The 16,753-nt window shown below is 34.5% G+C and overlaps 1 protein-coding gene across 2 annotated transcripts; it reads right to left on the bottom strand.

Annotated features, from left to right (window-relative positions):
- LOC109235227 (zinc finger protein BRUTUS-like) lies at positions 252-15,226 on the bottom strand. Of its 2 annotated transcripts, XM_019401261.1 has the most exons (14): positions 14,767-15,226; positions 12,474-12,683; positions 6,765-6,959; positions 6,333-6,688; positions 5,979-6,204; positions 5,591-5,759; positions 4,273-5,484; positions 3,930-4,101; positions 3,621-3,839; positions 3,412-3,549; positions 1,991-2,225; positions 1,817-1,876; positions 877-948; positions 252-784 (listed from the first exon to the last, which is right to left on the bottom strand). In XM_019401261.1, exons 1-14 carry the CDS (start codon positions 15,070-15,072, stop codon positions 653-655), a joined length of 3,702 nt encoding a protein of 1,233 aa, XP_019256806.1. In that variant the 5' UTR covers positions 15,073-15,226; the 3' UTR covers positions 252-652. The 2 variants fall into 2 exon arrangements, with proteins under 2 accessions (XP_019256806.1, XP_019256807.1); XM_019401262.1 differs by lacking the exons at positions 252-784; positions 877-948; positions 1,817-1,876; positions 1,991-2,225 and adding an exon at positions 2,253-3,174.

Here is a 16,753-nt window from a genome sequence, read left to right as displayed (position 1 = left end):
TGTACACATGCCTTACTCCTACCTTAGGGAGGCAAAGAGGTTGTTTCCGATAGACCCAGAGAAGATGAAAAGAAGCAGTGGAGTACTATTAATAAGAAAATGCATAAATTAAGAAACCCTTTTACTTGTGGAATGAGTATGTTCTATTTCTACAGGGTCCACAGAGTATTATAATTTTCAAGTTCTGCCCACAGAACTCATTATCATAATATCTGAACTTAAGAGTGATGCACTGATACAACAGCCAAAGCAAATGAAAACATTCGGTTCTGAACTGGTCCTCTGCAAAATCATTCCATAAAGAATCTTGCCGCCTCTTTAAAGAGGGGAAAATAAGGAAAAAAATAGTACTTACAAGCCAAAAGCCTCAAATGTGGCTTCTATCTGCTTTTCTTCGTTTTATATCAGTGCCTGACTCTGTAGTATGCAGGTGGGAAATGCATTCATGCATTACGGAATGGAAAAGGCCAGTAACACACTTCATGCTCGTAACGTGAATTTGCAGAAACAGCATGTTGTGTACAACAATGACAAAATTTTGGTGACAGTGAATGCTCATATTTTACAAACCTATGTATTGAGCTCGCGCTAAATAATTTGATGTATAGAAGTACGTAATTCTATGAGAGGGGAATCCAACAGGTCTTCAACATTAGCTGGAGCAATTAGGACTTGTTTCCGCCTTTATAACTCTGGTATTGTAGGATCCGCAAGATGAACACTTGTGATATAGCCAATGAAATGGTGCAATTCCCCTCTTACCACAGTCGTTACACAATATATCCTAGAGAAATTTCATATAAAAATCTTGAGTAAAAGTTTCAATAATTTAATACGCATAAAAGTTGTTAAGGAAATAAAACTGAGATTCCTTACTTGGCATCGGTTCCTAAACTCTTCCGGTAGCACCTCAGAAGCCATTAAAGCATCAAGCATCCCAAAATACACCTACAAGAGAAGACAGAAGTTGAGATCATTCTTCATCTGAGCACAAAATATAATAGAACAGAACAAGAAAAAAAGGAAACATAAAGATTGAAAGGTTTCGAAGTAAGAAATATATATGGCTACATTCTATTAAAATCCACAAGAAATGAGTAGACAATGTGACTTCTTTATAGAATATGGTCAAAGACAACGTTCTTTTTCTTTCTTAATATGGCTAAGATTTCATTAAATAAGAATATCAAAGTACATCCACGAGTATGTTCATAAACAAGGTAAAAGGAGTAGCATAATAAGAGTATGATGTTACATGCTTCAGTTGCATGATTGATTTTGCAGAAGAATATATATATACTTCTCTTTTTCTAACAAATAGATAAGACTCCATCGTGGATCAGGCAAGGTTTATAACTGAGTACAAAATGGTGGATTAATAGAAGAATTCACAAACAAACAAACAAAAAAACAAGCACTCCTGTTTATGTAAGAAAAAGCTAGCTTGACAAGCACATGCACCTTCATCTGTCCCATTTTATAGGCTTGATGCAGTTTCTTTTTCTAGAAAGGAAATATTTAAATCAAATAAGTTAGATCACAAACACACCAAGTTAGTGTTGACTACACATAGAGGTAATATAACTATACTCTAGCCCTCTGAAAAATTAAAGCAACTGTTAATGCAACCTGGAAGTTCATTCTTTACACCAGAAAAAGAAAATTAAACAGTACGTTATATTTTTATAGTCTATGTTTCAAAACTTTAACGAATTATACACAATATTCTTGTGTCTACATATGATGCTATGAATTTACACAAACAACCATCACTATTCTGCGAAAATTCATCTAATGAAGGATGAACATCGCTTACCGACATATCTCCCATAGACTTGCTGCAAATGGGACAGATGTAGTGTGTGCAAGCATATGCCTGAGGAAATAAAGAGATTGCTTTTAGTTCAAACTTGATTTCTAATAAACAACACAATATCCTTTCTGACAGCAAATGTATGAGCAAATCCCAGCAGAAAAGTGACGAACAGACCTGAAAGCATGCTGAATGCATAAAATGCCCGCAGGGCAGAGCCCTGACAGTTTCGCTTGACGTGAATAAAAAGTCGCAACATATTGGACAGTTGGTTTCGAGACCCTTCTCCCTGCATTTGTGGTCCACAAGTTTCATTCCCAGGCAACAATTGCAGGTCATGCAATGAAAGAAGTCAACACCTAGTCCTTGCCCCAGCCGGCATAAATTGCAGAACGGGCAATGATACACTGTCCTGAAGTAGGAAATAATAGAAATAGAGAAAATCAAGATCAAAGCTCTATTAGAGGTATGTATTTATCATCTTGCAACACGTACAAGACTCCATCCTTGAACTTTAGGAAATATTGAATCAGGTATTGAAACGATTTTCATGTGAGTTTGATCAAAATTGACAAAACAAACCTTTACAAATGCAGGGGCAGGGTGTGATGTTTTAGGAAATTGACTTAGCAAGAATTTGTGTAAGCAATTAGTTATGCATTACTGGCTTCAAGAAAGAACTTCAAAAATAAATAGAAGGGCCACTATTTTGAACGGAAGACTGGAGAACACCTGTTGTAGCATTTAGAATCTAGTTCTAGAATCTCTACATTCAGGCATCAAATCTAATGATTTTCAAATGTTGCCAGTGTTAAAAAGGTAAAAAAGCAAAGAAAAGCACTAAAGATCTTTTGGGACTTTAAGTGCATAGCCCATCTAAAGCACCTGATTTAGTGAACACATGCTAGACCAAGAAAACAATAAGATATATGTTTGTGATGCGCAAAAAAGTAAGTATAATCACAAATGATAATTATATGAACAAGAAATTGGAGAAACAATTGAATAAGTATTTGAAGTAAAAACCATTTCTGATTCAAATGTAACGATGTTGTTTAAGTTTCTGATTCAAATCCACTGACTAATTTTCTTATACTAAGTTTCTAATTTCCTAATCCGGATCGCTAACATATTCATCCATAACAATTGCTTAACACTTGCCGTTTATGTTTATTGTCTAGTGCCGCTCGCTTCAAGACAAAGCACATGGACACTGAGGCACATTTGCCTTAGCTTCTTGGTGCTTGCACTGAAACACCATTTAGACGAGGCGATACTCCAACTTGTGCTGCAAATAGCTTCCAGGCTTAAGCATGCCTCTTAAAACATTGAGAATAGGGAGAACTTTCACTCTTTTAAACCTAAATGAAGCAAGTAACATATTGCAGAAAAGGAAAAATTGTAAGGAGACTATCATTCTTTTTAATTGAAATGATAAGCAGAATATCTTATTAATGATGTTTAACAACCAAGAAAAATAAGCAGAGCCTGATCTAATCTTCCAATAGTGTAAATCCTATAACTCGGTGTTCACTATGCGATTCAACCTACTACATCAAGTCATCAACTACAAACAAGTAGGGTCACTGAAGTATCACCTTTCATCATCAAAAAATTTACAGCTGCTGCAGTAATATTTTGCCATTGAGAGGCCGTTACAGGATGGAGTCGTGCAAGAAGGTCCAACTGGTTGTATTTTCAGGCAGTTCATACACATCATTTCAGTTGTCGCCTTCCTGCAAATTACTAGAAAAATTAAACATGGAATGGAGTTTTATTAGAAACAAATACGAGGCCAACGATTTACCTATCCATAGAATGGTCACTGACTTTGTCATGACAGAATCTGCATGGAAATATTTTGCCACAGCAAGCAGCTCGGAGCTTGCAGTTTCTTTTATAATGTTCACATCCAAACACTTTCTTATCTGGATCACAAAATGAAGGTGAACATCCAATTTCATCTTGACCATTTGGAGTTTCAACAGATCTTGCTTCAGAGTCCTGCTGAGCAGCTATCCAGCGACTGAACAACAGATGCTCAATAGGTTACATGAATAAATAACAAAGATAGCAATCACAAAGGTTTTAGATGATGGCTTCACTGAAAACAAACCTGGTCATGAGATTTTGAATAAGATATGCTTTTCTTCTCGGATCAAGTGAAGAGTCTCGGGAGACCTTCCGTATCTCTGACTCTAGCTCATTTTGATTCATCCGAAATATGTCCTTCCATCCAGGTTTAAAAGTGGAATCACTATGTTCTAGAGATTCAGAAAACTCATACCCTGAAAAGACATAATTTTAGATGCTAAAAAGATTATTGAGAAAAAGTCATTCTAGATCTGCTAATTCAGTTCCAATAATAGCCTTGTCTAATGTAAATATCTTATGCAACATCTTAAGAGCGGAGAACAGACATGAATAAAACTAATAAGTAATAGAAGCATCGCAACAACCTCGTACACTGTTCTCTGAGCTTGATGTCTGGGAAGTTTCAGCTGGCGTTCCCTCCCACCATTCATTGAGCCATTCACTGAACATTGTGTTTTTGGTTGCTTGCTTCCATGTCTCCATCATCTTATTTTGTTCCTCCTGAGTAAGAGCAGAAGTTACCCAGGGCAACATTGACTGAAGTACTTCTGCCCCAGTTGTTCCTATTATCCTACCAACTAGTTTGTCTTGTTCTTCAATGCTAAAATGACGGTCAAACAGCGGCCATAGCTCAACTTCCTCCCGTATAACATGTTGATCCAGGGTTACTTTTATTGATTTGCACATAGCTTGAACTTTAGTTGCTAGCTCATTGTATTTTCTTGAATATTCATTTAAGTCACAAGAACCAGAGTTTCTACAAGGACCTTTTAATGAATTCCCACCATTCAAGGTTTCTCGGAGCAGAGAAAGCTCAGCAAGTGCAGATGAAATGTCCTCGAATAGCTTTTCTTCCTGTTTGTGGTCCAAGGTGTAAGAATGGCTAACATTATGAAGCGTCTCTTTTGATTCCAAAGCTGGGAATACTATATCATCCTCTGCATTACTGTGAGCTTTATACAAGCCCCACAAGAGACGAAATCGACCACAAAATTTTCTCAGAAAAGTCTCATCGCAATCAGTGAGTTTTCCAGATTCAACGTCCAGAAATTCCAAATCCTTTCGAATAGCCTTGTGAAATTGAAAAATATTATCAATTGGCCGTGTTGCGTATCCACCATTGATCAAGCTGGTATCCCAGTTGAAAAGACAGGAGTTCAGAGAAGGAGCACTTGGGCTAAAAGTGCGCAATGATTTTGCTGCAGCTAGGGAATTTATTCCCAGTTTATTTACACTGACGCCTAATGCAGGAACACAACAAGACTGATTACCAGTTGATCCTTTCCGAAATTCTAAACCTCCTGAAGGATCATGACGATAGCATTTCTCCTTTGACATTAAATTTGCACGCTTGGTTGGCCTTTCACCATTACTTTGCTCACTATGCGACATGCTACAATTGACATTTCTTGAAGAAGTGCAGATACCACAACATTTACCTAAGTTCTCTTTCTTCCCAGCTAAAACTTTAGCAGGACAGCAACCAATTGCACTTGAAGAAAAACAATTGTCCGCTGGACGACCTTTGCATGCCCAACCTGAGAAAAGTGTGACCAAAGCAGTGTCTGATGCTGGTGCTGCATTAGAAAACTGAATCAGATGGGGTAAACAGGTCTACTTTCCATCATTGTCGACACTGAAACCAAGTTCTAATTAAATCAAACAGTAGGAATTAGGCTTTACCTGCCATATGCATATTCTGAAGGAAAGACCTTGCTTCTTCCTCACTTAATGATCCTACCAACCAAGGTAAGACGCATTCGATGAGTCTAAGTGGCATAACACACAAGCTCTGGTAAAGGAGTTCCCGCTGCCGTTTGGGGCTAAAATGCTTTCGTGCAAGCGGAAGAACCTGGAATCACACAGAATCCAAATAATCAAGACCAATTACTATTAACTCTTGGGTTTTAAGTTGTCAACGGCAACAAGGACATCTGAGTATTTCAGATAGCAAGAAGACACCACGCTTGCTTTCATCACTTTAGAAACAATTATTTTATGTTACTTGGGGAGATATTTATAGACAGAGACCTTGAACTTGCAGAATCTTTGCAATTCTGAGATTACTCACCTGAGCCTCCTCATTACAGAAGTGTCTCTCCACTGTCTCCATTATATGATCAGCTTGTGAGCACAGTTTTGAATAGAATTCTACAGAAGTTGAGTTGGATCCAGCACTCTGAACGCTTTCTATCAAGCATCTAAATTTATCAAACTCGTTTTCTTCTTCGGCATGCTCCTGGGCAAAAGATATTTCTGCATCTATTGCAGGAAATATAACTTTGTCCTCGGCAATGCTGCAGCCAAATTACGCAAACAGTATGAATGAACCAGATTCAAGCACGCTAGCAGTTTATCTTAATCCATCAAAATTAGTTCAAAGCCAAAACTTCAAACGGCTATGCATAATAATGATGTCACGTACCTATGGAAGATACAAACTTCAGCAATAAATTGAAGCCTCTGGTTGAAAGCGGACAAATCAGAAAAATCCCCAGACAACTTTATTTCCCTAGCTGCTTCTGTAATGTCATTCAATTCCTTTCTAATAGCCTTGTGCCAATGCAGTATCTCATCAACTGGACGATTTAAAGTGGATTCTTTAAGGTTGAAATTTGAGGCTAGAAATTCACTTCTAGAAGATTCACAAGGACAAGGAGCATCCTCCGCCTGACTGATTAAGCCTCTAACAACAGAATCTGAACTATGGTGCTTTGTACTCCCTTCGCAAGCCTTGCGTTTGTTTGTCAACTTTTTTCCATCCATCCAGGTAAACATAATCTTCAAGAAAGGGGAATTTTATCAATTATGCTATACTTAACAAAGGTCTTTACCATCTATAAGCAAGCTAACTCACCTCTTGAAGAAGCTCCTCATCCGGAATTACTTTGTGTAAGAACTTATGCATATCTTTGCACTCATCGGCCGAAATAGAGGATGAAAGCCAAGGCAGAAATTCAGCCATCATATTCACGGGGATGCTGCACAGAAACTGCCATACCAATGATGCCTGCTCCTCGAATGAAAACTTCTCCATAAGCAACGGCAAGACCTGCAAAATGGCACAATAACAACAAATAGCAATACAAGTGACAATAAAATGAAGAAGAAAAACATAAACTATTAAGTGAACAATTTTAACCAATCAAACAAACAACAAAGGAAACAATCATCACAATAAAATATAAGGGTAAGTTACTTATCAAGAAAATAAAATAACAAGGATAAATTTCACACTAGAAAGTTTAACTTAACTAACTGAACTTCCGCCAAATCCCCACCAATCCCTCCTTCCTCTGTTAGGGGTCTCGGCATATCACACCGTGAAAACAGGCATAGGAAGCAATACCTATCGCACTCATGTGGAGAATATCGAAAGAAAAGAATGAAAGAGAGCTTTTTTTTGGTATAGCTTCTGATACTAAGATTGATGTTGCAACACAGGGGAGAAGGGAGAAAGGGCAAGGAAAGAAATAAAAAGGGGAGAAAAGAGAGAATAATAATGACAAGAAGAGAGAGAAGAGAAAGAGATGAGGATCTGGAGAGAGTAGGGGTGTAATGTAGGCCGGGCCCAGCCCTAAACAGGCCTCGTGGGCCGGTCCTAAGTGGGCCCGGGCTTCGTAGGCCGGTCCTAAGTGGTCCCGGGCTTCGTGGGCTTTTTGGTAGGAACCGGTCCGGGACCGGGACCACTAACTAATGGTCCCGGGCTAAGTGGACCAGTCCCGGGCCTAAGTGGGCTTAAGTGGGCCGGGCCTTTTTTTAAAAAAAATTTTGAATACTATACTATAATATCTATATTATTATAAAAGCATGAATACAATGTCGGTTTACAAAAATAACCTTATAATACTAAGCATAATAACTCATAATAAAAGGACATAACCGGAATTATAGATATTAGTCTTATAATCCTATTAGTTTTAGGATATAATACTACACGTTAGTAATCCTACATGATTACCTTTAGGAATCCTATTAATATAATTACTTTCTTAGGCTATCTAATTAAAGTTAATTAACATTTTACTTCATAGAAATTATTTAACCAAAAGAGAAAACCATCGACAATCTAAAAATATGAACTAAAACACAAAATAATCTAAAAGCATAACGTAAGAATAATCTATATCCTACTTTTTCCAACAATAAAACTACACGATAACTTTTGTGTTCTTTATCCTAATACTTTAATCATACAGGTCACGTTTGCCTCTATATTTTCTTTCATACCAAACTATTTGTCATTCTTAACTTTAAATCGATAGGTAATTTATTTAAAAGTTTGGTTATTAAATTATACTTTTCTATTTTTATAATTTACTACGGCAAATATTTCAAAAATTAGTATCACCATTAGCGTAGAAAAAGTAATCACTGCTAGGAAAAGTAGTGATTATTTAGTCATGTAATCCTATTACTTTTCAGATATACTTCTTAAAAATTTCTATTGCTAATTTAATTTGAAAACGTATTCTAATGTCCTTTTACTAATTTAATTTGAGAATGTATTATATTGTCCGAATCCATTTAGAAAAAGGAGAGTCTATATTATTATAGGAGCATAAATACAATATTAATATACCAAAATAGTCCGAAAATATTAAATAGAAGAACTAATAGGGAAAGGACATAACTGTAATTACCTATTTTTTGGACTACAATGCCTTCTATGTTATTTTTTACGTAATATTTAAGATGTTAAAATTAATAAAATTTTGTCTATTAAATTCTTATTAAAAAAAGATGTAGGAAGGTTTAACAAAATCAATTTTACAAGATTCCTCTATTTTGGGAATACATTACCACTCGATAATGTCCAATACCAAGAAAATATAAAAGTAATATTAAATGGACTGCATAAAGAGTAACTAAGAAAATATTTAAGAATATAATTGTGTGTGTGAGAGAGAGAAAAAATAGTTGGTAAGAGTCAATACCAATAATGATTCTACAGGCATAAATATCTAAAAGTGAAATGTCATACCAATCTTTTACTCTTTGAAATAAAATTTGTGGTGGATAAAATTATAATAAAGATTAAATATTCAAAACAAGAGATGAACTAATATTAGGATTTGAATCAACATAGAATAAATTTTTTTTATGTTAAAACTAAATAATTAAATATTTTAATAAATTATTTAGCAAGATAATCCAATTCAATTATTTTTTAAATTCATCATATAAGTAAAGTTCTTATTCAAGTTAAAAAAAAGTCTTAGCGTTAGAACACAAAGTAAAAAGGTTAGTATATTATTAAGAATCAAAATGCTATATAAGTGTCTGAGGAAGCTCAATCAGAGCTAAATCTTAAACAAGAACAAGCTTTCAAGGCTGTATTATAAATAGTCAACTATGCTATAAACGAGATTATTCTTTGTAGATGCCTCCGGCGTAATCGAAATAATATTTCTATGTCATGCATTATTTGCAAATATCATATCAAGAGGTATGACACTGTTAGCAATAATAGCAAGTGGTGTACCAATAACGATTTTATTGTGAGGCAACCCACTTTAGATTTGATATAGCTCTTCAAACAACTTAAATAACCATCACAAATATATCAAAGCAGAGCAAAGGTGCTAAATTTATAAGGGAAGCAAATTTGATAATATGGGATGAAACACTTATGGCTAAGTATCAAACGATCGAAATAATTGCCCAATGTTCTAGAGATATATTGGATATTAATGAACTGTTTGGTGGAAATTAATGGTTTGGGAGGTAACTTATGTCAAGTACTACTAGTAGTTCCAAAATCGACAAAACAAACACTATAAAAGCTAGCTTGACAAAGTTATACTTCTGGTCTCAAATGAAAAAGATTCAACTGACAAGAAATATAAATTAAGAACATTTTCAGCATTCAGTGTCTTCTTGCTTCGTGTCGGAACGAAGAAGAGCATCTAATAAAAGATGATTTGGTTCTTCCCGAACACTTGGTTATCAATTTCAATTGTAATAGTAGTGCATTTAATTAGAGAAATATTTCTATCATTAGATTAAAAAGTAATTTGTGCAAATTGCATGATAGAATTAAAAAGATATATTAGCTAGCAGAAATGAATATGTTGATCAACTAAATAAAAAGTTGATTGCAAAATTTTATAGTAAAGACAAAATATTTTTCTGTTTTTGATTCAGCAGAAAATGATGCCGATAATTACTACCAAGAGAATACTTAAATACTTTAATACTAAATGGCCTTCTGCCATATATGTTGTCAAGTTTATTATTTCCTACTCATGTTAGTGTCACCATATATATAATAGATTAAGTTAAAATTGATCTTCCATTTTATATAGGTTGATTTTGAAGAAAATTATTGCCGTCATGCTACTGAAAAACTTAGATACGCCAAATAGCTTATGTAATAGCACACAAATGGTATATAGAAGTTTTCACAATAAAGTCATACATGCAAAAATTATTATACCGGTCAATGTACTTCTAAGTATTCTTATCCCCAAATTCAGCTTTCATCTTTCAAAACTAAGGAATTTCCTTTTAAATTTGTGTGAAAATAATTTTTAGTATGTTTATGTTATGCAAATATAATAAATAAAGCACAAGGACAAATATCCTAAATATTAGACGATACTTACCGCAATATGTTTTCTTGCACGAATAACTGTACGTTGCACTTTCAAGAGCGATATCAAGATCGACAACAAGAATTTTGGTTAAGGCACAGCAACCAAAACATTAGGAGGAAACGTACACAGAAAAAAATTGTCCACGGAGAATTGTTCGTTAAGATATTATCACATTAAATACTTTTAAACTATAATACATAATTATCTAACTAACATGATAAGACTGATTATTTGTGTAAGTTTTGATGATGTCATTTTATTTTAAATTCATGTATTATGCTAATAACATTTTTCGGCATTTAGATGATTGTTGTATTATTATACATAAAATTACTCTCATTAATTAAATTTTATTGTTCCTTCATATAAATAAATATTTAAAATCATCACGTGCCATTATTAACGTGCAACGCACGTTCATATATATATATATATATATATATATAGCTAATGTTATATTGAATATAGCTTATATACTATACACTTAGTATATATATAATACTATACTATATATACATCTTATATATATATTAAGATGAACTCGGTATCAAACTTGCAAATTAAAGTTTACATTTAATACTTCAAATTAAAGTTCAAACTTGCACTTATCCTTGCATAATAAATTAATAATACTTCAAATTAATCTAACAGACTAAAACATTAAGCATAATACGTCTAATAATTTTAAAATAACACAAATTGTCTCAAATCAACTTAAAATCTTAAATACGAATGTCTGGAGAACGCGCAAGACAACTCTTTATATGCCTCCCTAAACAGCCTGTGCCCTCCAACTTTGGACGATGAGTAAAGACTCGACCACAGTTCTTGCACTTTACTATGTAAACTTCTTCATTTTCTTCTACCACATTAAAGTGTTCCCAAACATATGAGCGCACTCTAGAATCACCGGGCATGATTTAACTTGAATTAAGAATTTGAGTTTGAGAAGTGAGAGATGAGTGAAGACTTGAAGACTTGAATACTTCAATTTGAGTTTGAGAAATGAGAGAGATTGATGATTTTGTGAAAAAAATGAAAGAATGAGGGGGTATTTATAGTTGAAATAGGGAAAAAGTGTAATTATAAAAAGTATGGGGTTAAAACAAAGTTGGGGGGTTAAATGGCTATTTTATAAATAGCCGACGGCTATTTTGGCAGGTAAAAAGGTCATATTTTAAATGCCATAACGGCTAGAAACGGCCACATTTGGCAGATTTTTTTAAAAAAAAAAATAGTTGTTGGGCCCGTTTAGGACCGGTCGAACTGGCCCACTTCCCAGCCGGTCCCGGGCCCAAACGGTCCCGGTCTCGCGGGCCTCAATCATGGGACCGGCCCACTTCCAAGCCCACCCCCATCGGTTCTATCCGGTTAGGCCCGTTTAGACCCACCGCCCATTTGGGCTCGCGGGCCTGGGCCCGGCCCGGGCCTAACCGGCCCACATGCCACCCTTAGGAGAGAGGGATTGTGATACAAAATCAATTTATCAAATATTCTGAACAATTAGAACTTTAGAAACCACTAAAACTGTATGTCTAACTGAAAAAGTAAGACTAGATAATTTTATCTCTAGGATAAGATTACCTTCAATTTTATTTCTAAGTACTATATAAACAAACATCTACCGCCCAAGGCTTTGGTCTATAATGGTAAGATGCAGCACATGATATGTGGTTTAGGCACACTCCACAGGTTCGAACCCTAAAAGTAGTATTTAAGTGGAGAAGGGTAGAGGGACAGGCCCATTATCCACCGAGTTCGAACTGTGCGACATTGGCTCTTGCATTTCTCAGTTATGAAAAATATAATAATAAACATAAATCATATCAAGGGATAATGATATATGCATACGATCTACATCTCGAGGGATTTCCCTTTCACGCCAACAAAATAATTAATTTCATAGTAACACAAGGCATATCACACATCCCATCAAATAAGATAAAGGTAAAACTCTGCTAGGATACCTGTTCCTCTTCCTTAGACATGTGCTGGCTAATAGATGTTTGAAGAGCTCCTGTACAGGAAGCTAACTTTCTGCGGTAGCTTTCTTCACTTTGCATATCTGAGTCAAGTAACGCAAACAGATGATCAAAAAGCACGCCTTCTCCTTCATGCTCAAGGGAGTAAGTCCGTGCTACATTCTTCACACGTATATCAAGTGCTGGAAAAATAACCTGTCATTCACACAAAGATATGCTTATGATGTTTGAAGCGGTATATCAAGTTTGCTCCATTTTGTATTGAAGTAGCCCTTTTGCTCTATAACTAATGAAATATTTATTTATCAAAAAAGAAGATGTCATACCATTGGAGGAAAAAGAAAAAAGAAAAAAATTACATTCCTATGCTGGGGTGCAAAAGGGAAAGCACAAATCCCCTCAATTAATCCACAATGTAGTTTCAACATGCAATAAAGTAATAGATCCTCTTAGGTGCACGATTTCCTTGAAGTTAATTTAAGGCGTAAAATGTGGGAATGTTTCTCATTATCTCGTGGGCGAAATGGAGAAACTTAGAGGATCTTAATGGGGTTTGAATCCAAAGAAAACCGAGAAACACTTTTTAACATCCATTACTGGAAAGTGTTCCCAATCTTCCCATAAATAAACTGATCAAAGATAGTTAAAATAAAGTTGCTTGAGATTCAATTAGCTACCAGGCCCAAAAGTTCATAGTCCGCAAGTGAAGCAAAATGTGTTATCCCAAGAGGGCAGGAAGCACAATTGTGAACTGTACTGAAAAACAGTTCCTAAAATTGTTTGTTTTCAATTTCACATATGAAATCGTCGGCCTACCCCCCCCCCCCCCCCCCCCCTCTCTCTTATAAAACATAATGCTGGAACTAGCAGGAACTAGCAGAAGATGTCGACACAAAAAGCACACCAGATTCTTTAATCCTTGAGATAAAACCCTTTCTTTTGTAAATAAATAAAGAAAATTTCGACCCAAAAACATGAAGATATTGCTAGAACTACAAACAAATTCTAAAACCAGCACTCTTTGCACCACCTCTCTATACACCCCACTGAACAAAGAGGATTAGAAAGAATTCCCAACACAGAAAAGGAAATTTAAAGCCAAATTAAGATACTACCAGCCGCATTAGTTAAGTTAACACAAATCCAATTTTTTTGTTACAATTTCTCAGACCATTTATTTATCTTTTTATAAGTTACTAGTCTCACTTTTAAAATAAACCAAAAAAATGAAATTAAGACTTTAAACATCAGGAAATTTCACGCAAGAACTTCTCCAGTTCAAAAACAGACAAAAATCATAAACATTTCAAGAGCAGGAGAACTGAAAATTCAGATTTAAATTCGATTTTGCCTATGTATGCTCACAGTCACTACTAGCCTCAGAAATTCAAAATTGAGAATCAGTTGCCAGGAAGCAGACAGCTATATAACTGATTCAAGTTCTAGTAACTCTGCAGAAAAATAACAATATAACCAGCAGGAGTCCTGACATACTACATTGTATATCCAACTAAAGAAGGCATGAAGCAAAAACAGTTTTTAAAGATCTTCTTTTCATTTTCTACTTCACATTTGATATTTGTTTTCTAGTTCCCATAACAACCAATACTTGCACTAGCAGCAAATCAAGAAGTGAACCACCTTCTCTATCTCAGATAAGATCATGAAATAAATTGAACTCTTGAGCTACAAAAAACTCAAAACTTATCCGTCTTCCCACCACCACGTGCACCAGATAAACCAAAGAGGAATCTTTTTAATGACGGTGGAGTCCGGAAGCAACTTGCGCGCAACTACCTACTGCCTCTGACCAGCAAAAGCACACTAACCAAAGTGGATCAACTAAAATCCCTGTGTAGAATAGAACTCAAGAAGAACAATTTGCACTAAAACTGAACTAAAGATGCAATAAACACGCAATCTCATCAGAATTTACCAACTACAACACAATCCAATCTTATCGTTATAAATATTATCCTATTTATTTTGAATTGTAAGCACGAATCCTCTATTAACTCATTAAAATATTGGAAGTGTCACATATGCAACTAAAATTAATCCAGTTCACTAAACAGAACCAGACACAAAATCACACAGAATTTCCATAGCAGGAGAAACACAAAACTAAAAATGAAATTTCAAATTTTTTTTGGGAGCATATACTTGCTAAGCTGCTCAAAATTATTCACCAGAAGCTTCCTGCATATAAAATTTTGCAAAATTATTTTTAAAAAATCGAGTTGCAAAAACTGAGTATATAAAACTACTATAAACGAACCTCATCTTCAGCATTGCAGTGATGCTTATAAATCGACCTCAAAAAGTAACACCGTTCCATAAAAGGCTTAATTTCACTGTTCCGATTCGTCGCAAATGCCATCGCCGATCGATGCAACGCATCCAGCTCCATCCGTATAGCTTTATGGAAGAAAAGGAAAATCCGTATAGGCGATGTACCTTTAAGTCCCGTCGCCGGTCTATTATTCAACGGTCCTGATTGATCCACGTGTCCTACACTCGGCCCTGCCATTACCGCTACTCCTCCTCCGCCTTGTATCCCTCCCGTCGTTAATGGCGTCGCCATTTCGGCAACTATTTATATTACCACAAAATTCTCAAGCTTTTTTTGTGATTTTCAGATTCAGATTTCACAATCTGCAAATTTGCTGTTTTTTCATGTATTTTTGGCGTGACTGTTTTTGAATGTATGTATAAAATGTGTGTATGTATAGGTTTCCACCAGGGGTTAAATCGGACGGATAAAGAGGTAGCAATATATAGTTGGCCACGTGGCAATGTGGGACACGTCAGCAGAATGATGTGTTGGATGAGTGGGGGTGGGAAAAGGAAAGGCACGTGCGTGATTGAGGTTGGGATTTGGAAAAATTAGGCTTGCACCAGAAAAAGGATAGTGACAGGTTGAAAATATCAGTCAAAAATAAATTTCCTTGAAATTACATTAATTTATACGCAAGTATTAATCAGTCAAAAATAAACTTCTATGATATTACATTAATTTATATGCAAGTACTAATCAGTCAAAATAATTGTCCTTGAGTAATTTGATTAATAGAAAAGAATTAGAGAGAAGGCGAAAGGCTAGGGGAGTGGAGAGTAGCGCAAAACTAGAAATTTTAAAAATATTCAAGATTTAATATATTCGTATAAAATATATATTTTAATTTAAATTTACAATATAATTTTTATTCCAAATATATTTGTTAACAAATGATGTTCAGCTGGTCACCCTTCATTGTATGTAACTCTGCTACCAGTAGAGAGGGTTTATAAATATTTTTTCAAAAGAAAAGATAATAGTATTTTTTGATAGGAATATGATAAATTGGTAATAAAGCAAAATTTGATTCCTGATCTTCTTTATAGTCGGTACTTTTTGCTTAATTTTCTTTCAATACTAATAAGTTAAAGAGAAGAGTTTTTTTAAATAAAAATTTACTTTTTTCTATTCCAAAGAGATGCAGGATTTGGAGTACAAAGTTGACGTATCTATTTTTTGACGCCATTTAAATATCGATTATTTAAAAAAAATTGATAGAACTTTTGGTTAAATCATAATTTCTTACCGTAAAAGTATTTTAAAATATTATTGTAGTCAAAGAAAGATTATTTGATTCTCTAAGTAATAATATGTCAATATTCTTTTTAAAAATAAAGATTATTCCTAGTTCACCACTAAGTAATACAGGTCTAATTAAATTTAAAATCGAAAAGCTTTTTGGATCTGCAATATGATAATTGAATTATTCTCTTGAAAACTTCTTTTAATTTACTTGCTATAAAAGTTCTTTTGGTCGAAGTATCATTAGCACTCCTAACTAACAAAAACTGATTGATGCTTATTTCTTTTACTATTCGAAGAGATGAATGAAATATTGAGTTTATTCACGTATTTAATGAAGACATGTAAAAGTCCTAACATTAATATGTTTCTTCGTGATCCTCAAATAGAATTATTGTCTCCTAATCTAATTCGAAGCTCTATTTATTACTCCTCTCTGATCCACTTTAATTAATTCTTTTGTTGTTTTTACACATATTAAAGAATTCACCTTTTAGCATTAATCAATAATTAAATTAATCATATTAACCTTAATTTATTCATTGAAAATATAAAAAATACTCCTAGGCTCTTTTACTCCAAATGCAATTTTGAAAAAAAAAAAAAAAGAAGTAAATTCGTTCTTGATATCTGAAAAAATCAAATATCGTGGACTATAAAAAAAAAAGTAAAAAAAACACCAATT

The sequence above is a fragment of the Nicotiana attenuata genome, chromosome 12, assembly GCF_001879085.1.
Source record: "Nicotiana attenuata strain UT chromosome 12, NIATTr2, whole genome shotgun sequence".
NCBI lineage: Eukaryota > Viridiplantae > Streptophyta > Magnoliopsida > Solanales > Solanaceae > Nicotiana > Nicotiana attenuata.
Note: the sequence above shows the minus strand (reverse complement) of the source record. Positions and strands in the feature narration are given on the sequence as shown.